Source organism: Sinocyclocheilus grahami, unplaced genomic scaffold, assembly GCF_001515645.1.
Source record: "Sinocyclocheilus grahami isolate Dianchi unplaced genomic scaffold, SAMN03320097.WGS_v1.1 scaffold674.1, whole genome shotgun sequence".
Taxonomy (NCBI): domain Eukaryota; kingdom Metazoa; phylum Chordata; class Actinopteri; order Cypriniformes; family Cyprinidae; genus Sinocyclocheilus; species Sinocyclocheilus grahami.
Genome location: NW_015505853.1, coordinates 1,774,478 through 1,800,480, shown reverse-complemented (window position 1 = coordinate 1,800,480; position 26,003 = coordinate 1,774,478). Strand labels below are relative to the sequence as shown.

The 26,003-nt window shown below is 36.8% G+C and overlaps 2 protein-coding genes across 3 annotated transcripts in view; one reads left to right on the top strand and one right to left on the bottom strand.

Moving 5' to 3' along the window:
• Positions 1–5,394: 5,394 nt before the first annotated feature.
• Positions 5,395–5,791, top strand: LOC107559087 (thyroid transcription factor 1-like). The gene has a single exon (XM_016242815.1). It carries the CDS (start codon positions 5,543–5,545, stop codon positions 5,789–5,791), a length of 249 nt encoding a protein of 82 aa, XP_016098301.1. The 5' UTR covers positions 5,395–5,542.
• A 1,369-nt stretch (positions 5,792–7,160) lies between these two features.
• The window catches only part of LOC107559134 (5'-3' exoribonuclease 2-like), a 41,954-nt gene continuing 23,111 nt past the window's right edge, over positions 7,161–26,003 (bottom strand). For both annotated transcript variants that reach the window (XM_016242869.1, XM_016242870.1), the window contains exons 19-31: positions 24,883–24,990; positions 24,657–24,746; positions 23,953–24,025; positions 23,773–23,856; positions 23,508–23,605; positions 20,368–20,447; positions 20,177–20,233; positions 19,722–19,790; positions 19,465–19,593; positions 17,938–18,098; positions 11,904–11,946; positions 7,368–7,506; positions 7,161–7,285 (exon numbers count right to left, since the gene is read on the bottom strand). In XM_016242869.1, the coding sequence (XP_016098355.1) occupies positions 7,229–7,285; positions 7,368–7,506; positions 11,904–11,946; positions 17,938–18,098; positions 19,465–19,593; positions 19,722–19,790; positions 20,177–20,233; positions 20,368–20,447; positions 23,508–23,605; positions 23,773–23,856; positions 23,953–24,025; positions 24,657–24,746; positions 24,883–24,990 (1,188 nt within the window). In that variant the 3' untranslated portion in view covers positions 7,161–7,228. The remainder of the gene's footprint in view (positions 7,286–7,367; positions 7,507–11,903; positions 11,947–17,937; positions 18,099–19,464; positions 19,594–19,721; positions 19,791–20,176; positions 20,234–20,367; positions 20,448–23,507; positions 23,606–23,772; positions 23,857–23,952; positions 24,026–24,656; positions 24,747–24,882; positions 24,991–26,003) is intronic.

The window sequence follows — 26,003 nt, the reverse complement described above, 5'->3', positions numbered from 1 at the left end:
TATCTATCTATCTATCTATCTATCTATCTATCTATCTATCTATCTATGTATGTATCTCTATCTATCTACCTATCGTCTGTCTATCTGTCTGTCTGTCTGTCTGTCTGTCTCTCTATCTATCGTTTGTCTGTCTGTCTGTCTATCTATCTATCTATCGGTCTGTCTGTCTGTCAATCTATCTATCTATCTATCTATCTATCGGTCTGTCTGTCTGTCAATCTATCTATCTATCTATCTATCTATCGGTCTGTCTGTCTGTCAATCTATCTATCTATCTATCTATCTATCGGTCTGTCTGTCTGTCAATCTATCTATCTATCTATCTATCTATCGGTCTGTCTGTCTGTCAATCTATCTATCTATCTATCTATCTATCGGTCTGTCTGTCTGTCAATCTATCTATCTATCTATCTATCTATCTGTCTGTCTGTCTGTCTGTCTATCTATCTATCGTCTGTCTGTCTATCTATCCATTGTCTGTCTGTCTGTCTGTCTCTCTATCTATCGTTTGTCTGTCTGTCTGTCTATCTATCTATCTATCTGTCTGCCTGCCTGCCTGTATGTCTATATATCTGCCTCCAATTCAGTGTATCCTACTTTATTGGTATAATTCATTAGCATATAATATTGGCAAAAATAACTACTGTATAGTCTAATCAAAATTAGGAAATATTCAATAGACTTCTAGTTTCTTTTTTAATATATAAAGTTAATTATAATGACTACAGATTAAATAAAACCAAATACAACCTGAACAGCAAACTTATTAGAAGAAAAAAAAAAAAAAACTCTATGCAGGGACTGGATATATCGATCTGTCTGTCTGTATATATTTTTGTCTGTCTGTCTGTCTGTCTATCTATCTATCTATCTATCTATCTATCTATCTATCTATCTATCTATCTATCTATCTATCTATCTATCTATCTATCTGTCTGTCTGTCTGTCTGTCTGTCTGTCTGTCTGTCTGTCTGTCTGTCTATCTATCTATCTATCTATCTATCTATCTATCATCTATCATCTGTCTGTCTGTCTGTCTGTCTGTCTGTCTGTCTGTCTGTCTGTCTGTCTATCTATCTATCTATCTATCTATCTATCTATCTATCTATCTGTCTACCTGTATGTCTATATATCTGTCTCCAATTCAGTGTATCCTACTTTATTGGTATGATTCATTAGCATATAATATTGGCAAAAATAACTACTGTATAGTCTAATCAAAATGAGGAAATATTCAATAGACTTCTATTTTCGTTTTTAAAATATATATAAAGTTAATTATATTGACTACAGTTTAAACCAAACCAAATACAACCTGAACAGCAAACTTATTAGAAAAAAATAAAAAATAAACTCTATGCAGGGACTGGTTTGATGGGGTGATATGGGTCAGCTGTGGGGATGCCAGGTGGTCTGAACCGAGTCTTTAAAGTGGGCAGAGTGGGTCGCCTCTTCAAATGCTGCAGGAGCTCAGCTGCCTGGCCTCCTGCTCATCTCATTTAAACCCGAGAGAGAGAGCATGAGAGATTTGCTGCTTTAGGTAAGGGGGAAGAGGAAGGACAAAGAGAGGGAGAGAAGGTGGGTAGGTATGTGAGAAAGAACCGATGGAAAGCTCAGCTGAAGAGGGGGAGGAGATTAGAGGTCAGATGTGAATTCAACAGAGAACATGGCCTAAAAACCCTACATTTTGTTTCGGATATATTTGGAAGAATATTTACATAGATTAATTTGTAAGATGTATATTTAAATAAGTAAACATCTTATCATCATATAAATTATATGAATAATTTGTCGAATTTCTTGTTCAAATATTTCATACATTTACAGACAGTATGGTTGGATAAAATTGTACAAGATTTCCCTTAAAGCTTTTACTGCAAGTTGGTTTAGTGTCCTTATTTTATAATGTAAATTAACAGGCGTAATTTCTTGGCAGATGAAAAAAAAAAAGAATTTTACATATATTTTACATAATTTTACAACAACATTATAGCGTAATTTACTTAGACACAGTACAATTATTTTACTTGGAAAACATACTGGCTACAAAGTGAGAGAAATACAATGAAAGCGTTCTATAAAAAACAACAACATAATTATCACATATCACAATTATCACACATGAATTCATCACCACAATCACGGATTCTTTATCCATGCAATAATACATATAATTCAGTACAATTTTCCTTAATATAAAATACTGGAAAATGTCGATATGGTGTGTTTACGGTTTAGTGTTTCTTCTTGCACAGCAAAGTTTCATGAAATCTTAATTTCTAATTCACGTGACGGAAGCTTAAATTAAGAGGGGCAACCATCGCAACTTTTCGCGACTGAAAGCTATTTAATTCATCAAAAACCTCATATTATGTATTATTTGATTTAAGCATAAATATGATTTAGCCATAAACATTCTATTTCACTACCCTGAATAAAATACAAATACAAATGTACTCTTTGAATATACAGAAGATGTGTTTATTTAACATGGACGTTCGTGTTTTACTTGAGAAGTCACAGTGGATATTGTGCATTTTTAATAAACAAATAATCAGCCTCATTTTTAAAGATGACACTGGCGACATCGAGATATTCTAAAACAACGTTACAGTGGAGATGATTTGTTTGTTGACTATATTAAACACACTTTATTTGTAAAGCTTTATATAATTTGTACATATAGCCTATGGTATATAATTCTATACTCTATTGCATGTTTTATAGATTTAAGAATAATAAACATGCACTGTGCACATGTACGAGCAAAGAATGGCCACATTTGGAGTTCTGTAGAAAAAAAAAACATGATCGATAAGGAACTGTATAGAATTACAGCAGCTCATCTGGTCGTGAAATCCTGTATTTAACTTTCTAAACATCGTAAGTGGTCTGTAGAGTTTTACGGTCTTTAGGCTTTAGTTTTTGTAAAGATACGCAGCAAACAGCCCACATTTAATGTGAACAAACAACCAAGGGAAATAAAATGCAATCCTCTTTAAAAAAAAAAATCAGAACAGGCTTTAATCGAAAACTTTTAAATAGCTTCTTACCCAAACTGCAAGGAAGTGATCAAATAGATTAAAGAGTTAAAAAAGGATTTTATTTGAAAGCATTTGCCATGCTCTCCATCTTTAATTTTGTTTTTTTATATATAATAAACCTTTACGTAATTGATGACGAATAGTCGTTTAGAAATAACGTACCATATTTGGTCTTTTTACAATTTAATAAGATATAGAATCGAGTCTAAGCACCGAAGGCCTACAAGTCCAAATTAAGACAAACAAATCTGTTCGCGGAGCTCATAAAGAAATATGTAGAGGCATTAAAACTAATGATTTTATTATCATTCATTCAGACCGTACCTCATTTGAAATCACTGCAGGGAATTCTGCTTAACTTACACATTTTATAAACGCGATGACTAAAATGCAATGGCAAACTGAGTAGATGCATGTGTTTCCACACAGCCAGAGGCTTTCTGCCTAACTATTAGCATCATTTCAGTCCTTCAATGACATTAATTGCGGGAGGCAGCAGAAGAAAGGCTGTTTAAGTGCTCTGTCACTTGCGTTGGACCTTTCACCTCATCACAGGCTGGAATGCGTCCTCAAGAGCGCCACTGTGCCACATGTACACCTGGAGATGCACCGTGCACAAGCCTTTGGAGGATCAAATGAAGGGGATTAAACAAAGAAAAGTCATTTTCTGCTTTCTGATTTGGACCTCTCAGACACAAATATTCAAAAACTGATTTATGATTTAATGACGCACAGAAAATTAACCTCGGCTGTGATGACAAAAAGTCACGGTTGACATATTTTTACATATACAAATGATCAAAAACACAAGAAACAAAAATAATAGAGTACTAACAATTCGTGAGAGTTTGTTTCTTCTCCTCGTATCTGACGCAATCAATTAAAATCGTTCTTTTTCAGAAAACCGTTCTGTTAAATTGCACAAAATTCTACAATTTATTTCTCATATCAAACACACCTAAAAACGAAGTCCTTTCAGGTCTGCATGTGTTTCAAAATGTAGATAACCCGTGCGATTTATGAACCTCGTTACAGGCGCGGCGCGCCATGCGTTCCTGACCTCTCCAAATGTTTCATGACATTACGTGGAAATAATGCAACTGTTTCAGGACTTATTTGCGGTGGCGTTTTAAACATGCTTTAGTCTGCATTTCCAGCGTTGTGGTTGAATAAATAAAACATCACCTTTTCTGAATCTCAATTCTTTTATCGTGCGTGCTTATAATATGTAGATTTACACGGCCAAATAAACATCGGGAATAGCTATTCGTTCGTTTACGAAAAAAAACAACGTTTTCAAGGTTTAATCCTCTTCCATATGAACTCATCTGAATATCAAAACGTGCGACGTTAAGACCTTAGCAAACTAAAACAGATGATCAGGAAGGAATTCGAATAAACTCGATTCTAACCCGCTGCTGGGAAGCATCCAGTGAAACATGCTTTGCTTTGTGTTTTCGTCCAGATCATTTCTTAAACTACAATAAACTAGCACATATTGATTGATTACCTGTGTATTTGTGAGCTTTCGTTTCGAACCTCTGCCTTTGACTCCTGCAGAAATCCAAGGCAATGAATGCAGGAAATGCACGAATATTCTCTTTTTAGAAACTTTTTCCTTTGCTATTTTAGTTGCACGTTGCTCTCTGCGGACTGTGGGGCTGGAAACACACGGCTGTGTTTTGTGGTTGTTGGCCATGCCCTCTGACTTCATATTCTGCAGGGTTAAAGGGTCCTCAATTTGCATACACATTTCTAGCCACAGATTTTCAATATGTTACCAGATCTTGTAATAAAAACACCAAAACGCGTGTATAATTTACTAAACCATTTATGTGTTTTAAGAATAGTTTGATAACGTTTACAATTATTGCATACTTATCGAAAAGACATAGTTTAGGCTTTGTTTAGCTCAAAGGTTTTTTCTCGGTTGAATAAGAACGCACTGAATTATAGTTCATTTTGATGGTTGGTGCCGTAATTTCAAAGCAAATAAATGTCACATCCTTGTGATTTTAGCATAAACTAGCATCACAAGCGACATGGTACAACCTGAGCGTCCGATTCCTGCGCATTGCATGTCAAACCGAGTTCTCAAGTTCATATAAAGAGAAATCTCCGATGTTTGGAGGAGAATTCAGATTGTGAGCGCCACTTATCAAAATGCCAAAGCTATAGATTGATGTAAAAAAAAAAGCTGACGCCACTTGGAAGCTCAAAATGATACAAATTTGCGAGCGGAGCCGTTGGCATTCTTTGCGTATTTTCTGCAATTACTGGGATGTCGATGGCTCGTTTGGCTCGTCGCTCCGCCCCCCGTGTTTGTCGTAACCCCGCAGTCTGACGGGAATAAGGCAGAAATAAGAGCGTCCAGGGCTCGCCTCTTTCTCCAGGACGCACATTCGGACTTCAGAGAACGCGGTTACGCACGGCGGACACGTCGCGCGCACATCCACGGGCTTGTGGCAGCTTCAGCAAACTCGCTCGCGGGCTGAACCATGTCCTTCAGCCCAAAACACTCAACGCCTTTCTCAGTGAGCGATATTTTGAGCCCGATCGAGGAGACCTTCAAGAAGTTTGCAGCCATGGAGAGCAGCGCGTGCCTGGCGTCTCCTCTGTACAGACAGACTCAGGTGTCTGAGGCGAACCTGCAGCAGCACAGCATGAGCCATAACACCTACCACATGCCGCACTCGCAGTTCTCGCACAGCGCCATGGGAGGATACTGCAACGGACGGGAACGATAATTGCATTTAAGACTTTTTTTTTAATAACTCATTTTTTTTAAACGGCACTCGTCTGATGCAGCGGTGCGCGGACCCTCACGTGAATTGTATGGATTGTAACTTTAAATCATTATTGAATGAAAATCTCTCCAGCGGATGAGGAGGAGGAGGAGTGTGTGATGAAGACTAGTTTAGCGTGATGCCATTAATCCGACATCAGTTTTGTTGCTTTGTAAAATACAAGCTGTAGATGAAGAAATGTTTTGTGTACATATCTAACACTGGACAAAGAATGCTTTCTCCAAGTCTTTTGTAAGTTTAAAAGGAAACAAAATAAATATGAGTGCTGCAACTATGAAAGAACCACTTGAATTCAGTATTAAATCATTTTTGTTCCTCAAACCGAGCAGCAATTATTATGCATTAAAGGTCTAAAAATACTAGCTTAAAAGAGAGAGAGAAATATAGCATTATTTATAGTAATTATAAATTAGACCAAGGAAATCTAAAAGGTTAGACTGAATATACGCTAAAATAGTTTTTTTCCCCACGAAGTCGCAAATAAAAAAAAAAACTATTTCTACTTCAAAATTGCACGTTTAATTCAGTGTTAAGTACCGTTTCTTGGTAATTACTTGTGAAATGTTCTAGCATTTCTGAGTGAAATTTCACTGAATTTAATTGTGTAAAACGCTTGCTAAAGAGCTTATCGGAGGCGATTTAGATACAATTAGGACATAAACACCGATATTTTGTAGTACTTTTATTTGCTATAAATGTTGAGAGCAAAGTTAAATAAATATATATATAGCAAATTAAATGCATTTCCTTATTTAACAATAAGAACGAATTAGTTTGTTTCCAAAATTATTACATATGTTAAATGCGTGTATACTGACCTTTTGCATTGGTCGATTTTACTTTAAAAAAAAAAACCCAAAACAAAAAAATATATATATTCTAATAGGTCAAAAATAAAAGGAAAGCTTTTTTAAAAATAGCAGATTTACTCATGGATACGCATTCCAGTCGACTGTGTATTATTATGGTTTAATCCATTAATTAATTCAAGACTAATTTTAAACGCTCTCAATTTCCACCTGCATCTATAAATTAATATTCATTTAAAGATTCAAATACAACACAAAAACGGACTCCGCTCACCACAGCTATGCATTGGGAGTTTATAAATGGATCTGCATTAAAATAAATGATTAAAACGGAAATCTAATGAATTTTTAATAAAACACAAACACAAAGAAAATAGCGAAACTCCGCAGTCTTGTCTCTTATGTGTATTTCATAAGTTTTACAGGCATATACTTAAAAAGCAGTACATAAGAACATTTTGTCAGTAAAACAAGAAAAACAAAACTTTACAAATCAACAGCCCAAAAAAGACAATGTTTACTTGAAAAAAAAAAAAAAAGAAGCCTTCTTTCATATAAGGCTGAGAGTTCAGTTCCAGTTGTAGCGTTGTGACGGTGGAGGTAACCCATAACCCTGCCCAAACCCCTGAAAGACAAGCAGAGCTTTCCATGAGCATGAGGTTTTATGCCTGTGTGTTTTCACTGAAATGATCAGGAGGCGGTCAGACCTGCTGATGTCCTCCCCCGCGGCTGTCCTGCTGGTTGTGAGGGGGTCTCCATCCTCCTCGTCCTCTCTCCTGGTTCTGCTGGTACGCAGTGCTCTGGGACTGCATAGCCCGATCCCAACCGTGAGCTCCATGCTGGAATCTGTGGAGATCAGAGCAAATTCGTCAGCAAACACAATGGTCACACAGAAGAGAAAAAAAGTCTTCAGGAAGCTTCAGAAAAATCACAAACGGAGCAAGAAGAAAAAAAAAAAAAAAGTCCTGATAAAAAGCACAATTCCTATCGATTTAAATGTTTCCAGAGCACATCTAGAAAAATACATATTAAAATACATAAAATAAATTCACATTTTTTTGCCAGACATTCCATGAATTAATGATTAATTTCCAGTCATTTGTGAGGACTGGATAATGTTAAAATAAGTAAATAAATAAACCAACATATATCCTTTATATAAAATATATATTTAAATTTCATATTTTTTATTCAAATTTTTCTAAATATATTTAGCGAGGATGCATTAAATTGATCAAAACTGACAGCAAAAGACATTTACAAAAGTTACAAAAGGTTTCCCCATTTCAAATAAATGTTTTTCATTTGAAATTTCTATAAAAAAAAAAAAAATCATGGTTTCCACAAAAATATGAAGCAGCATAACTGTTGATACGAAAAGTTTCTTGAGCAGCAAATCAGCATATTAGAATGATTTCTGAAGGATCATGCGACACTGAAGACTGGAGGAATGATGCTGAAAATTCAACTTTACATCACAGGAATAAATGACATTTTACAATATATACAAATAGACAGTTATTTGGAATGTAATATTTCACTGTTTTTTGATCAAATAAATGCAGCCTCGTTGAGCTAGAGAGACTTCAAAAATGTAAAAAAAATAAAATCTCACCGACCTCAAACTTGTATATTTAGCTAAAAATATTTCCACAATTTATTAAACTTCATGATTTATTTGAGGCTTGGATGATCACTTTCACCATTCCCTGATATTTTCTGGTTTACCAAGACCACAGCAACCCTAATCTTTCATTTGAAACCACAAAGATCTCAAATCCAGCAGCACAAATAATGAGATTTCAGCTGAAGTGGCTTTGAAATGCAAAGGCCAGCTCATTCTTTGATTTCCACTTCACTCGTCACCATCAAAACTAGTCTAACGTCTCCTGAATGCTACAAACAACACGGCTGTAACCTGGGCATGACCGTAAACCAGCTCACCTACAAACGCCTCCCAAAATCTACAGAAGAGAGGCGGACATCAGCATCCCTCATTACTGACGCAGCTCACAATCTTCCTGAGGAATCCATAATCCCTCCTCCAGGTTCCTTGTGCGTTTCATTCGGCTCCGTCCCGAACGGTTAAAGAAACTCTGCTGCTCTAATAACTACTGACCTAAGGTGACACAGGGCCACAATGGGCTGCCGGGCCTAAAAAGCTGAACCAAAAGAAGCTGATTAGTCCCTGAAGTGGTCTGGAGCCAGAATCAATGGCGGCTCTGTGCGGCCCCCAGTGGCCCCTGTGCACAAGAGACGGTGAAGCGCAACCGCATTAGTGCTGCCTCATTAAGCCCTGCAAACCTCTTTAGGAGAACATTTGTTTAGCGCGCAGAGAAAATAATTCAGTCCGGCCCCCCCAGGAAGAACATCAATAACTCGTATCCTACACAGGAAGACCACTAACACCGGGAGAGGAAAGGTAACTGGAGTCTGTTCGGTCATTTCAGGGCTGCAACAAAATAATTTTGATAATTGATTAATCTAATGATTATTAGAACAATTAATCACGGATTATTTGACAGATGAATCAGTAGGTTTTGACTGATTATTCCAGGGTAGGGCTGCACAATATTGGAAAAAAACTCACATTGCGATATTTTCTTTTTCTGTGATATATATTGCGATAAAGTACGAAAAAAACACCACATGACTTGAATAGTTTATTTGGGAAAAAAATCAATTAAAAAAATCAATGATTGGGGTGATTTTGTAGGTGAGTAAATCAGAATAGGAAATAAACATGTTACAAGCATAGTCAAATAACAGAACAACGATACAAATGAAATAAGCAGTGCTTTATATTTTTCAGGTAAGTCTAACAGTATTCAGGTACAGAAATTGAATAATCAAATGTAAAATAACACTGCATAGTCTTCACTGTATAAATTAAATCTAATAAATCTGTTAAAGCTACAGAAGTGATTTTTCTTTGTTTTGTTGTTTGATCAAAATTCATAATACAGGAAGACTCAGGAACATTAAACTGCTGTAAACAAATATACTGTTACACATCCATTTTCTTTCTCAATTGTTTCCCTTCACCTAAGCAACTGTGCTTACAAGGATACTTGCAGAGCACAGTATTTCAGGCACAAATAGATGCAGAAGTGAACAGAAATTAGTGTTCACGTGCATCTGTGGGGCTCTCACCATGTCTTCACCGGACGCGAGCGGCGCGACGCGACAAAAAACAATGAACCCATAATAATCAGTGATGCTGTCCGTCTACACTGGATGCGATGTGGCACGACAAATCCCCGACAGTAAGCTGATGCTGCATTCACTTTATGACGTACTGACACAAAGTTCAAATGATTGGCAACGGTCGCTTTGTCGCGTCCAGTGTTGACAGACTTTGGGGCCATTCACATGTCGCGCCTAAAAACACGTGGGAAAATGCCAGTCGTGCCGCTTTCTCCTTTTTGAAAGCGCTCGGGAGCTTGCGCTTTTGTGGCGTCTGCCATTGCTAAGCAACCGTGACCTGCGCTCCACGACGACGCGGAAGTTTCAACAGGATAAATGGATTTCCAGAACTGAAAAATCGCGTGCAGTAGCTCTGCTACTAAATGTATATCTATGTACAGCTGTCACATCTGGTGTAGACACCGTGTCTGTGTGTGAGCAAAGAAAACAATCAGTATAAATATAACAATCAGTAGCCTATACTAAACATCGCACATCCTGCGATATGACTATTGCACATGCGCACATCGCGATATCAATGCTGAAATGATATATCGTGCAGCCCTATTCCAGGGTATCTGCAGGATTTTTAAAATCAAACTTTTTAAAGAGCTGCACAAATAAAATGAATACCGTATGAATGGGGTAGGGCAATGTCTATGGCAACATATTAAACTGTAAAATCACAAAAAATAAAAATAAAATGCTTAGAGTTCAGATACAGGTTTTCACAAAAACAAAATTACATAAAATAAGCTTCACATTTCAGCCTGTAAACCAATTTGTAATAAGGGATGAGTCAAAAGTATAAATTATTATATTAATTTAAAACAAATATATCTTACGGTCTCGTTCTGATTTTTACTAAGCATATTAGCTTTTTATCAATCCACTGGTTCACATTAACAACTGCGTGTTTTGCTGCATAAAAACATGGGTCGATTTTCACACTGGTCTGAACAGAAACAGCAGATGGGCTTATTGAAAACGCAAATTCATTCTCTGCCAGTAACTTTGGAACGGCAGAAATATAGCAGTTTCCCCAGTAACGGCAGTACTCAAACTACACTTTATCAGGCATTATACATAGGTAAGATGACAAAAATGGCATCAATACTTTTCTGAAGACAGTCGGTTCCCTTCAGAAATACATTCATATAAAAACCCCTGCCGTGTTTTGACTTGCAGCGCTCATATTTATTCAATGAAATCATAGCCTTTCTTAGTTTAATTCAGCCATATCGTGATTCTTAGTACAAGGCACACACGCACACACACACACACACACACATACATACAGCTGCTTTATAGCAGAAAATCAAGTTGTAATTCTAACTAAAGCGACTGATGCTGTTTTTTGATGTTTAATATTATAAAACTGCTTGCTTTAAAGCAGCCTATTGGATAAAGTCTTATAAATAAACGTGACGTGAGCTGGTGCAAACATCACCTTCGCTATGATCAGATGCTTTCTAAACTGCTGTTTTCCCACGCTGGCTTGTTTGTTATGCGTTTAATTTGTTATTGAGAGGAAAGCGCATAGCACATATGTACATATTCATCTAAACGTCACTCTCAGCAGTGTGGGATACAGTAAAGCACTGATGGAGTATATTGAATTTCCTTTACCCCTTAGTGAAGAATGGAAAAGAAATAAACCATTACTATATCAGGGCCTTTACACATGACACTTTTTTTGTTTGTAGTTTTGTAAAACCTTCCAGTCTAGCTTCGTTTGTACGTCTCATAAGTGTGCTGTCCTCTATTGGATTGCATGTGGGAATGCTGAATTACATTCCAGCGCTACAGCGCCACACTGGTCAAACCGCGTTATTGCAGGTTCTTATATGAAGTCATATGAGTTCTAACGACTATTCACCATTTGTTGACTTATTTTTTTTATAGTCGATGTTGATGATAATGTCGAATAATCGTTTCAGCCCTAGTACGCTTGTAGAGACATATAATCCAGACCAGCTGGAAATGTACTGTCGCAGGTGCAGTGTATCCTTCGGGACTAAACATACGTGACTGTGAATAAAGAGAAAACATCTTACCTGGGATACGCGGCGTTGGCGTTCACTGGAGGTGGTCTGGAATCTGTTAAAAGGAAAGCAGGCAATTAGTTTTTTTTTTTGTGGCATTTACTAAAGCAGTTCCAGAACAGAAAACTACGTAGTGGTTAAATTCATGCACAACTATGATAGAAACACGAATGATTCCTCAAATTTTGGGAGAGGAGAGGTGCGATTTCACCTTTTTGAAAAGTCAAACATCGGATTCCTCCCAGATGTTTAAGCAAAATTGGGTTCAGGTCAAAAAAAAAAAAAAAAACACATTGAAAATGATAGCTATAAGAACATTTATTTTTTCAAGAAAAAAAATGTTCTTCCCAGATATTTACATTGAAGATGGACTCACTTGAGACATTAAGAAACTACGGAGCAACCACCTAGAACAGGGGTCACCAAACTCAGTCCTGGAGGGCCGGTGTCCTGCAGAGTTTAACTCCAAGCCTAATCAAACACACCTGAACCAGCTAATCAAGGTCTTTCTAGGCATACTAGAAACTTCCAGGTAGGTGTGTTGAAGCAAGTTGGAACTAAACTCTGCCGGACACCGGCCCTCCAAGACCAAGTTTGGAGACCCCTGACCTAGAAGATCCTAGCAACTAAAACAAATCTTAGAAACACCCTAGCAACCACTAGCAACAAAAAGAGACAAAGGACAAAAAAATCTTAGAAACAGCATGGCAACCACCTAGAACATCCTAGCAACCACAACCACATCCTAGTACCTTAGCAACTGCATAGCAGCACTAAAACAACTTGTTAAACTATTTTCCTGTTTGACACTGTAAAGCTGCTTTGACACAATCTGTATTGTATAAAGTGCTTAAGGTGACCGGACTTAAAAAAAAAAAAAAAAACATCTTACAAACGCCCTAGCAACCACTAGAACACTAAAAGTAATAAAGACCATTGAAAACACATTGGCAACCACCTAGAGGCACTGAAAACACCTTAGGAAGACGCAGGCAACCATCCATAAAACCCTAGCATTTTAACAACAAGTTTTGGATAGGCAAACACCACTATAAAAAATAAATAAAAATCTAGTTTTAATCCAATTCATTTGTTTGCTTTAATGCAGAACCTTGAATTTAAACTACAATAATTTTCTGAAGAGCTGCCACAACTGGCTAAACAAGATAATATTTCAAACGCTACATGAAGCACTTCTGAGATGGATGTTTTCTATAAAATGAAATGTATAATCATTCTTTGACATTAAGCAAATCAACAACTACCGCCACACACCAGGTTACAGCGGGGAAAAAGGTCTTAATGATACATAAATGATAGAATTCATTAACCTAATTTGTATCAGCTTCCAATTTCAGGGAACACAGTTTGAGAGATGAAGTGAATCGTGTTGTTCAGTAATATGAACAGGATTTAGTGTTGGAGGGGGAGAGGGGGGGGGGGATGTTAAAAGTGGCACATTTGCATTTCTTCCCGTGCTAAATGAAATAAGCATTCATCAGTCGGCGCTGTGGCGATCTCAAGTGCTCTAGTTCCAGTGCTGCAGGTTCTTCACAAAGACAGACTTTAAAAAAAAAGAAAAAAAAAAGTAGCGAGCGGCTTCTTTCCTGATCCGCCGTTGCCAAGGTGATCACCATCTGCAGGGCTCCGAGCCGTTTGTTTTATAGGGGCAGGAGCAGAGATGAGTGTGTGTGTGTGTGAGAGAGAGGGACAAAGACAAGAACTTCAGCCCAAAAGAGAAAGCTGTCATTTACAAATGTAGGCTTGAAGGTGGGGTAATGACGGAAAGAAACAAAAATGATTCCCCATTTGAAAGCCGACAGGATTTTATGGCTTTAAATACAATGACCTAGGGATCAATGCAAAGAGCTTTAACAAAGATAAGGATAATAACAAAAATGATTAAAAAAAAACAAAACAAAAAAAACAGCATTTACATTACTGCACTTACAAAGGAAGTTTATGGGGATAGTGCACAGAGGGCTTTTTCTAGCAAATTAAAAGTTATATAAATCATGCTTTGAGCAAGAAAACAGGACAAAATATTGGACAAAAGTGAACAGAATTTAAACGTGATAATCTTTTTACATGGAGATAGTGGTGTGCAATCAAGCTTAATTAGATTGAAGTAAAAAGCTGCTGTGTACAGAAAAGTTGCATTCAGTTGACAAACCTCTGTTCATGAAGAAATCAGACAAATAAACTCACTGAAGTCTATGAAAGCACACGGCAGTCAAATTTTAAACATGACTGCAAATGTGACTTGTATTTGTAGTTCATTAAAGATCATAAATTCAATAAAGGAAAAGTTCATCCTCAGGTCATCCAAGATGTAAATGAGTTTGTTTCTTCATGGGAACAGATTTGGAGAAATGTGGCATTTACATCACTTGCTCACCAATGGATGCTCTGAAGTGAATGGGTGCCATCAGAGTCCAAACAGCTGATAAAACCATCACAATAATCCACAAATAATCCACACCACTCCAGTCCATCAATTAACATCTTGTGAAGTGAAAAGCTGTGTGTTTGTAAGAAACAAACCCATCAAGACATTTTTAACTTGAAACTGATGTTTCCAGTGGAAAAGTTTTCTGAATCAGGAGAGAAATGTGCACAGATCAAGCAGCGTTTACCAGCAGAAACTGTCCAAAACAGTTCTAAACAAATATATTGGAGGATTTTGATGTGGGAGGACAACAGGGGATGGACTTTTTCACTGGGGAAGGCACTATTTATGGATAGAGGACTCCAGAAGCAATGGTTTGACATGAAAAAAAGTCAGTGTACTAGTGTACTTTTCACTACACAAGATGTTAATTGATAGACTGGAGTGGTGTGGATTACTTGTGGATTATTATGATGTTTTTATCAGCTGTTTGGACTCTGATGGCACTCATTCACTTCAGAGCATCCATTGGTGAGCAAGTGATGCAATGCTAAATTTATCCAAATCGGTTTCTATGAAAAAAACAAACTCATCTACATCTTGGATGACCTGAGGGTGAGTAAATTGTGTAAAGTTTCATTTGAGTGAACTATACCTTTAATAATGCTTTTCCAGTACTTGCACAGACTGTATGCACTACACAGGCAGCATACCTGTAGTGTTAAACATCCACTAGTACTACCTTTAGAAAAACCTTCAGCAATGGAAAAGAAGTATTTCAGCGAAAATAAGTGCATTTCAGCTACAATGTCTTCATCCATCAACTTTTATTGTATATGCATTACTGTAAAAACAAGAAGAGTTTTCTGAGGTGATCAACAGCATGTAACAGATGCTGTCAGGTGTCCTAGACGTTTAATTCGGCAGCTAATAAACACCTCCAAAAATCCAGTATGAGATCTAATGACCAGAGAGAGAAAGAGGCCGGACCACCCACTTACACCTCCATTATCAAACACTAATTCATCCCGGCTCATCTCACAACCAGTCAAACGAAAAACAAAATTACAGCCAATTCATCCTGCTCTCAATAAACACAGACCACAGTCCACACACTGAATGTTGGGAAGTTAAAGCCAGTTGACACAAAGCTCAAATAGGATTACGCATTAAAAACACAACAGTAAACGGTGTTCTCATTAACTTAACGCAGGGATTACATCGTCCCAGAGCGCAGACGTACACACAGATGGACCCTGATCTCTGTAATGAGCCTCTACAATACAGTTTATCAATATCCATAGAATGAAGACCGCAGGACTGTAATACACTAGTTGGTCCTTTAGCACCAGCTGTTTTGATTAGGGTTAACAAAAGCCTTCAGCGCATCTTGGGAACTCCGCATTGAGCCGACACCGCAGGAGGGAGAGGGAGACAGACAGCGAGCTGGGAAAAGTTAACAAGGATTTGGTATCCGGCACACAGACACACTCCTCTAGAGAAAAGCAGTACCAGCAGAGAGGTCGGAGAAAACATCATGAGGTTATCAATGCAACTACGTGACGGTTGAAGGATGAGTGGAATTGCAGAAAAGCAAAATCTAATTTTTTGGGTGGAACACAATAGGAGACGTTTGGGAAAATGCTCATGCTGCTCCTTTCAATGAAAGGGAATGGGGCTGTTGAGCTCCAATGACAATAAAAAAAAAGCACCATTAAAAAGTATAAATGACTCACGTACAACATTCTGAAGTCAGTGGTTGCATAATGCAATGTCATCACTAAAGGCTATTTTAAAAATGGCAAGAAAAAGCTGAAATCAAACAATAATATTAAAATAAAAAGATTAAACACACGAAACAAAATCCCCATCATGAATAAAAAACAAAACAAAAACAGTAATAACATAATATTACAAATTAATTGTAACTAATTCATTTTTTATATTTATTTTATATTCGATTTGAATATTTTTTAAGCCATTACTCATATGCCATTATTCAGCCATTACTCGTATATATTCTAATATTTTTATAACTTATTTGAACATTTTAAAACCCAATTTATTTTGGTGATGTAAAGCTGAATTTTCAGCATCTTCAGTGCATTACTCCAGTCTTCAGTGTCACATGATCTTCAGAAATCATTCTAATATGCTGATTTGCTGCTCAAGAAACATTTCTGATTATCATCCATGTTGAAAACAGTTGTGCTGCTTCATTTTTTTGTGTAAACCTTGAAACATTTTTTTGTTGAATAGAAAATTTAAATGAAAAAATTTATCTGAAATAGAAATATTTTGTAACAAATGTATTTACTGTCACATTTAATCAATTTAATGCATCTTTGCTGAACAAAAAACAAAACGTATAGCTTGGCATTAAAAAAAAAAAAAATTTCACCAACCATGTTCATCATATGGAAAAGAGCAGTGTGAACATAGTATTAAACATTTCTTTTTGTGTTCCACAGTAGACAATTAAAAATTGAGCAATAAAAGAATAGTTGATCAAAAAACGGACATTAAGTCACTATTAAAATTCACTAACAAAGAAATTTAATAAAATAAATTAAAATCGCAGATCAGCTGATGAATCGCAAGTAAAAAAAATCCTGAATATTTACTCTGATTGCCTTATTCAAAGAAACATAAATGACATACAGGACGGTTAGCGTGCTGTACGTTTAACTGGAGGGTTTTGCATGAGGGCTGCAGCGCACAGGCCAGTGAAGAGCAGCAGTGATCAGCTAAACCCCCCAAACCTCTATTTGCATCAAGTGGCAGCAGGGCGGCTTCCATTCGCCTACAGATGCGATTATTCATCAACTTGCAAATTGGTACATCAAAGTGACAGCGGATGAGAGCAGCACAGGAGACGGGAGCCACTCACGGGGGCGACAGAGACGCTGAGGAGGACAGAAGGTCACTGTACACGTTAAGAGCGACTCCTGTTCCTCAGTGTCACCAAACTACTGTATTAAACGCTGCTTGGACACAACACCCGTCTCTGGGACACTGGAATAATGGTGGATTGTATGACAAAAGCCATGGTATGAGGAACTGCACATCATAGTAAGTTACTTTTGCTGGATATTTGAGTAATAAATTATTTTATTGGTTGGATCTTAAAAACTAAAAATATTTATGGTCATGCTGCTATTAAGATCCAAAGGATTATTGGGATTAGCAGTACCTCGAATAACCAGCAATTACTTTCCATTTGTAATTACAACCACCATTTTTTTTTTTAGAATTCTTTTTTCAATCATCTTAAAAGATGACTTCCCCCACACAAATCCAGCCAGACACAGTCTTACTCTAGAGCCCCTTTCACACAGCGTGTTGATCCCGGAACATTGCCAGAGTGGCTTGTGTGTTCAGAGATCAGGGAGCTCCTCACGATCCATGCTGAAGCTGAGATAGGTTCACCAGCTTAGTGAAACGGTACACGTGACATTACATGTCATATATCCTAATGTCACGTGTCTTTACGGGATGTGTGTGAACACACACACACAGATTCCGTAAAAAAAAATTTTCACGAGGCAGTGTGAATGAACCAAAATCAAACGATCCTGGGACAAGTCACGAGACACATTACCCGTGTATTTTCCAGAATCTCTGTCTGAAAGAGGCTTAGGAAAGTGAAAAACTCACATTGGTTTTGAGGGTAATGGTCTCTTTGGGGTGGATGGTAGTTTCCTTGGTGATAGTTTCTGGGGGGCGGGGCATTGCTGTACTGACCACCCCTATGCTGAGCCTCGAAAGGTGGGCCAGAGCCAAACAGACCTGTCCCTTGATTTCTGTCCACATAGTGACTGAAGAGAGAGAGAGAGAGAGAGAGAGAAAAAAAACATTAAGTTTAACATAAGTTAGAAGTTTATATATGTTAAAGACCAGGGTTTTTAGCCTCTGGAGGTCCATGAGGTTTTCAATTTTTTTTAATATAATTTAATATTAAATAATTAAAAACTTATTTCTAAATGCATTTAACTGGTTGTAACATAGGTGGTTGGTTTGTCCCAGAACTGGCTGAGAGACTAAGAGAGAGATTTTTGGGTCGCTATCAGTAAGTAAAACTAAAAGTATCAAAACAGTTTTTGGCAACTGAAATGAAGTTAAAATAAAATATAAATGTTAGATGAAAAACATAAAAAAAATCAATATATATACACAGACACACACGTGTATGTGCGCGCGTATACATTTAGATGAAAAACGTATTTAATTGCTGGAGTCATTATTCAAAAAAAAAAAATGTTATTATACACAGAGAGAGAGAGAGAGAGAATGAAAGAAAATGAACTTACCTAAAATGAAATATTTCACAAATCAATTAAATGAGAGAGATGAAAGAAAATGAACTTACCTAAAATAAAATATTTCACAAATCAATTAAATGAAAATGAGAAATGTTGACTTGGCAACTAACAAACAAAATGGTTTAAGCTGAACTCCTAAAATAGTAAAAATGAATAGATAAATAATATATAAACATTTAAAAATAAAAGGTGATAAAACTAAAAAACTAAAATTAAACTGAAAAAGATCAAGAAAAACAATAGTACATCAATGATAAAATTGTTCAAGTTGAAGTACTAAACTTACTAAAACGGAAACAAAAGCCTAAGATAAGCTAAGCTTAATATTAGTTTTTAATTTAAAAACTAATTAAAATGACAAAAGCACAAAATTAATAAAACAAATTAAAATGAGAACTGAAAATATAAAAAACTAATTCAAAATATTAATAAATATTTTAATATAAATACTAAAATAACACCGCTTTGGGTTGAAAAAGGTTGATAACCCCGATCTAAAATATTGAAATGTCTCTAATATACCAAACATTCAGTCTTAATGAAATAAAGACTGAAAATTAGAGATCACAGAATTATCTGAAGTCCAAGAACACCTGTCTGCACCATCCAATCAAACACAATAACAGCTTTCATTAAGAAATTAAGTCTTTGGTGGGCATTCATCTGCATACACCACCTCTAAACAGCATGCATAATTCATCTCTCGTCACTGAAGCCTGAATTCGCCAGATGTTTAATTAGCCAGTTTTATACCAACTATTACACTAATTTGATTTCTTTTTACACAATACCACTTAAAAGCATTAAATGCAATATCCCAACCACATAAACGGATGGATTCGGTGGGATTTTCATTACTTACTTGAGCTTTCTGAAAGCCGATTGGTCCAAATGGGCTTGTTGGCGGTTTGGGTTAAATCCCAGTTGAGGTCTCCATGGGCCGCGGTTACTCCGCTCCCAATCACCCGGTTTTAGAACCTTGTTAGGGATCCTGAAGAGAGAAATTGTAATGCATAAATATACAATATTAAAACATCGCTGCATCATTGAAAAGCCCATTCAAACTCGCTTTTATGTAAATATTCAATAGGTCTTAATATTGAATAGTGCAGCACTTACTTCGCCCCTGGTAGGACAACAGCCTTGAACACAAACCCATCATCATACTGCGGATCCTTGAATTTGATTCTGCCAACCAGAAACCATCAGTATTTAAGTACAAACATTTAAGTGCAACGCCTGGACAGATCTCATTCCAGAGCCATTCAGATGAATGCCTCAATCCAGACTTCATCTAAAGTTTTGTTGAACATCTCAGGGTTTCATGCCGTGTCTGACCTCTAGAGGAACCAGCAAATATGAGCAGGAAAGGCCGATGTTTCAATGCCTGACACAAGTCCTTGAGTAGCTAATAGGGCTTAAATGACTCAGACTGATATACAAACTAATAAACCAAACAAAAATAGCAACTTAAAAGAAAAAGGTCTATATACTGATCACTCCTATGAATCAGATGATATTTGACCACTTTGAGATCGGCTAATAATCGGTTAATGTGTAAAACAAACTCTTACCCAATAGCACAGTTGCTGCTGATGTCTCTCAGTGTTGGGATCGGCGACTCCACTGGTCTGAAGAAAACAAAAATGGTGTTTCACAGGATTTGTAAGGCTTTAGTCTCAAGTGCCTCAACAGACACAGCCCAGGTAATGGCAAAACACGGAAAAGCATCAAAAAACAAGAGATAAATCGGTTGTCTCCTTACTTATCTGGTAGAATAGGGTCTTCATCTAGATTTAATATACCTTGGATTCCATGGCAAAGTTCTGCAGGGATCTCAGTGTCCTTGAAGAGAGAGAGGATTGGAAAATTACAGACAGAGATTGTAAGGATAACTGAGCTTTTGGTCCAGAGCGATTCCATTTGACCAGTGTTAATTTTGTCAATGAAGACGATGACGAAAAATATTCGTTAAACATTTTTTGTGTGACTAGGAGACGTTGACGAGCTAAAAATAATATCTGATGATAAAAACTATGACGAAATTTATGCCGCACCTTCGTTAACAAGATGAGATGTGACTGTTATTTGAGGACTACCGGACATTAAAAATACATCCTATAAGCTACCGTCTTGTCCTTCAAAATGTACGTCCCTGTCATTGGATTGCATTCGGTTAAGGGGTGTTTGCATATCTAGTCTCAGTATGGCAGCTGCAGTGGATGGATAGGCTACCAAAATGTGAACTAGCGATCTGAAACAATGGCCTCAGCACCCGAAGGGGTAGGGATAAAGTGACCAGACGTCCCATTTTTCCCGGGAGTCACATTTCGTTGTCGATTAACAAAGTTAGTGAAGGCGGGATAGGCGGATAGGCTCCACTTCTTCAGTTCTCATATACAGCGCGCGATCAGCTCTCAGTGCTCAAATACACACACAGCAGTCCAAATGTCTATCGTGTAGAGCAGGGTTCCTCAACTCTTGCCCTGGAGGGCCCATGCGCTGCAGAGTTTAGCTCCAACCCTGACCCTGATCCTGAAGACATTGATTAACATGCTCAGGTGTGTTTGATTAGGGTTCGAGCGAAACTGCAGGAAAGTGGATCTTGTGGGCCAGATTTGAGGATCCCTGGTGTAGAGTATCTCACGTAAATACAGCCGTTATGGATTAAGTGAATGTAAACAGGTGGGTGAAAACTGAACATGAACGCCTTCCGTCTTAAAGGGACAGCATTCCTAATTAAGTACCCATCCGTGTCATTAATGTGTCATTATCAACAAAATATGTTAAATATATTAAGTAAACCTACTTTATCTGAAAAAGGAGTTTAATTTGTATCTCTTTTGTATTAGTCTTATTCTGCTTCTTTTTCAAAAATTATAATATATATATACACACACACACATATATATAACTATAATTTGTATAAGTTGCTCCCTTTTCACTGCTGTTAAAGGGATAGTTCACCCAAAAATGAAAATTGTCATCATTTATTTTTCCAAATTCAATCCTTGATTCAAATTTCTCATAAGCTTAATTGATTTGTTCTAGAGAGAGAAATTAATTACCTTTTTTTTTTTTGAAAACAAAATATAAAATAGCTACCAAAATAAATGGTAACTGTAGTTTGACAAAGTAATGACTAAAAGTTGACAAAAATGCAATGACATTGTCGGCATTGTCGGCATTGTCGATTAAAACTAGACAAACTATGAAAGACTCAAATGACTAAAATGTGACTAAGACTATTAAAGGGATCATATGATGCGATTTCAATTTTTCCTTTCTCTTTGGAGTGTTACAAGCTCTTGGTGCATAAAAAAAGATCTGTAAAGTTGCAAAGACTAAAGTCTCAAATCCAAAGAGATATTCTTTATAGAAGTTAAGTCAGCCACGGCTACCTAAAACGGCTCGTTCTAACACGCCCCCACATACCTACGTCACTAAGTGTGAAGATTTGCATAACGCCGCCCAAATGTTCACGCAAAGAAAGAAGGCGTAACTTTTATTCTCACTGTAGTATTGTTTTTGCCGCCGCTGCCATGTCGTGAAGGCGCTGTGTGTTTCGTTGTGAAAGCGAAACTACTTTGTTTGGTCTTCCAAAAGAGGACGATATCTGCTTCGTCATGCTTAGAGCTGATCCGTGCTGGTCGCTGAGGAAATACTACAACTTTGCGCTGCGGATTGGCTTTCACCGTGGATGAAGAGGAGTCCAGCCCGGGGTCGTCACATGTGGTTGCCGCAAGCCCTCCGGACGCTCCTTCGTCGAATCCGCCGGCTGCGCCGTTCTCAAGCCCGCCGCCTCTGCTCACTCTAGCCCTCCGGTCGTTCCTCACACTAGCCCCCGGCCTCTGCTCACTCTAGGCCACCGCCGCTCACTCTAGGCCTCCACGTGTGACGCCGTGTTTCGTTGTGAAAGCAAAACTATTTTGTTTGGCCTTCCAAAAATGGACACGACTAGAAATCAGTGGTTAAGTTGTATTTACAACACTGTTCCAGAACACTTTAACCCAAATATTCAGATGTGTGCAACACATTTTACAGAAGACCGTTTCCTGATCCTGGGAGAGTAGACTACAATACCGGCTGTTCTGACTCTGACTAAGTACGCTTTTTATATTTAAAGAGTTTTTATATTTGATATTTTTTATATTTAAAGTGAGTTTTTTGGGCAGTGTAGAGTAGGGCTTGTTGTTTGTCATTTCTCCGATCACAAATGCAGACATGGTTTTATGTTAACGCACTGGATAGCTGGCCAATCACAGCACACCTTGCTTTTCAGACCGATGAGCTTTGTAAAAATCGACGCGTTTCAGAAAGGCGGGGCATAGAGGAGAAACAATAATGTACAGTATGTGGAAAATAATGTGTTTATATATAAATATAATAAAAAGTTGGGGGGGGGGGGAAAAACTTATTGCAGTTAGTTGCCAAGGCAACATTTCTATTTTTTGTTAAAGTTAAATTAAAATGACTAAAACTGAATTTTTTCTCAGAACATTTAAAAAAAATGAAAACTAAGAATGACAAAAGCACATAAAATTACTATAGAAATAATACTAAAATAACACTAACTCCTGGGTTGGAAAAGTTTGATAATCTAAAATACTAAAACATCCCTAATGTGCCAAATATTCAGACACAGAAAATGATTTTTAAAAAAATAATATATTATAACACATTTCTTGATTTGTTTGTGCTTTTAGGGAGGGTTGAAAGCACACCAAGGTTCAGAAAGAGAGAATAAAATTTGTTTACTGGATTAATGACAATTCAGAATTATGTTGTTTTAGAATCATTGGAAGCCAAAATCATGATTAATGTATTAATCATTTCGCTCTAATTTGATTTAGTTTCGGTTCACATGAGCGAGAACAACAGAAAACCATAGAGGAAGATCAGTACCTCATGAGATTCTGCACGGTAGAGCTCCCGGATGAAATCACAAAGGGGGTGGGACTTCCCCACAAATATGACATCACTTCCGAGACTGTTCCTTCTTACTGAAAACAACCATCAGATGGTAGAGTCAGCTTAAAAAAAAAAAAAACTAAAGAAACCACTTAGTCAAACTATTTTTTTAAAAAGAGAATACATAATGCAACATGATAGGCCAGTATTTCTGGTTGACCTCATTTAGGCATTCATAAATAAGCCAAATATGCCTCACCCTCCTCTGGGGACAAATCAGGGTAGACGTCTGCTAATGCTTCTCGTAACCTCCGCTCATCGACAAACGGCAACAAAGCAACACCTGTCAAGAGGAGAAGAGCAAATCACAACGATTGAAAAAAAAATACAGTACTCGTCATTTCTGTTCAGACTGTGAAGCTCAAAGCTATGTGCTGACCCTGCCAGGCGTACTTCTTCCCATTCAAATCAATGGCAAAGTCATCAGGGTAGAAATCAATGATTGAGGATAGCTGTTAAAGACAGTAAAAAAAATAAAAAATTTAGAATTCATGCCATTTACTCAGAAATGTTTCTAGTCTTACAGTGCCAGATGTATGTCAATATAATAAAATGTAAAATAAAAATATGAAAACAAAGAAAAATAAATAAAATACAAAATAAAATCCTACAATAAAAACATAAGAAATCAAATAAAACTTTAAAAATTAGATAAATAATAAAATAGAATAAAACAATAAAAAAAGAAAACAATTAATTTGTAAAAAATATAAAAGAAAAATTAAATTAATTTTATTAAATTAAATAAAATTTATCCAGTTTTAAAAATGAAAATTTTTAAATGTAACTTTTAAATAGCATTTTGAGAAGAATTGCCAGCTGCTTGTCTTGCACATTTAATGATAGATATAAATGAATATAACTGAAAATTACGGAATGAACACATCTGTCGATTGGGTATTGGAAGAAAAAAAAAAAGAAGCTTTTTTTGTTTTTCTTCATGATCTAATTATATTCCCAAAATTACAAAATCAAATACAACTCTACATTCTGTATCACTTAAAATGCATTACAGAATTTCAATAAATTAATAATACAAATGCATGAAGCAGTTGTCAGAGGTACAGTAAATCTGTCACTAACTGGGTCTGTCATAAGGGCTCTCCATATTTGTGGCAGAAAGTTTCCACTGGCAGCAGGAAATACACCCATGAGCTGCTCCAGAGGTTTGAACTACAAATGAAGAAATATGATAAAATTGTGTCAAAATCAATAGTCAACACATCAGCAATACAAGAACAATGCACTGACACACAAACTCTAATGCACTATTTGTTTTGGCTCAGTGTTGCAATGCGTTTCAAATTACCGGTTTGGTCCCTTTCTCGAAATCACTGAACATGCCCTTGATGTCTTTGAAGTCGGAGGCAAACGGAGCATAATGAAAGGGAAAATACCACTTCCAGGACGCACAGCCCTGTGACATAAAAACAGACACTTAGAGACGTCCGTCGTACCACATAAAGACAAGCTAAATACATCTTCAGTTTTTGGAAAGACCTTCAAATCCAAGTCATTTTTAAGACCTCTTCCATTAGCCCGTCACACTTACACTTTCAATGGGAGACCTTGATACACCGTCAAACTTACAGCTCAATTAACACTCCAGATGGCATTTAGACCAGACAGTTTAAGAGAGAACCAAGAGAGCTTCAACAACAGACACACACTATGAAAAGACCACAATTTGTGGATTTAGTCCATGTCTACCTTTAAGGTCATCAACATTTACAAGAATTTTAAGTAGGGATGCACCGATACCACTTTTTCCAGTACTCGGCCGATACGGATACTTTTATTTTTGGTACTTGCCGATACAGAGTACCGATACCAATATTTTTATTGCATTTGTACATTTTTTTAATATTGGGTACAGAAACCAAAAGAGTATGTATAATGTTAGTTGGTTAACTTCATTTCTCAAATAGATGCAGTCAAACCAAAATTTATTCAGACACCTTCAACATCTCACATTATCAGTTGATTCGCTATAGTTTATAAAATGGTAATAAAATATGACAAGAACTCCGTTAAACAAATTCATCTGGATAATGTTAGATAATTTTGATAGAAAGGTATGTAATAGATTACAATCAACCAAAAATTATTCAGACAGCTGTTAGTATGACAGTATTTACACAACTATGAATACTTTGTTGGGCAACCCTTAGCCTTAACGACAGTCTGTAGTCTCCTGGGTATGCCGTCATCCAGCTTCATGAAAACCTCAACTTAAATTTTTTTTCCCAGTTTGCACCCACTAGTAAAAAAAAATCTCAAATTATATCTGGTCTCGGAATAATTTTTGGTTTCACTGTATATCCTTCGGTTATTTTCACACTTAATTATTGCCATTAAAATGTATTTTACAAGTTTTTGTTACTTTCACTGTTCCCTTTTTTGCCTCTATGGTACATCATCTTTAATTTA

What these genes read in the sequence shown, in the direction of transcription:
- LOC107559087 (XM_016242815.1), top strand. Translation starts at nt 5,543, where the DNA reads ATGTCCTTCAGCCCAAAACACTCAACGCCTTTCTCAGTGAGCGATATT.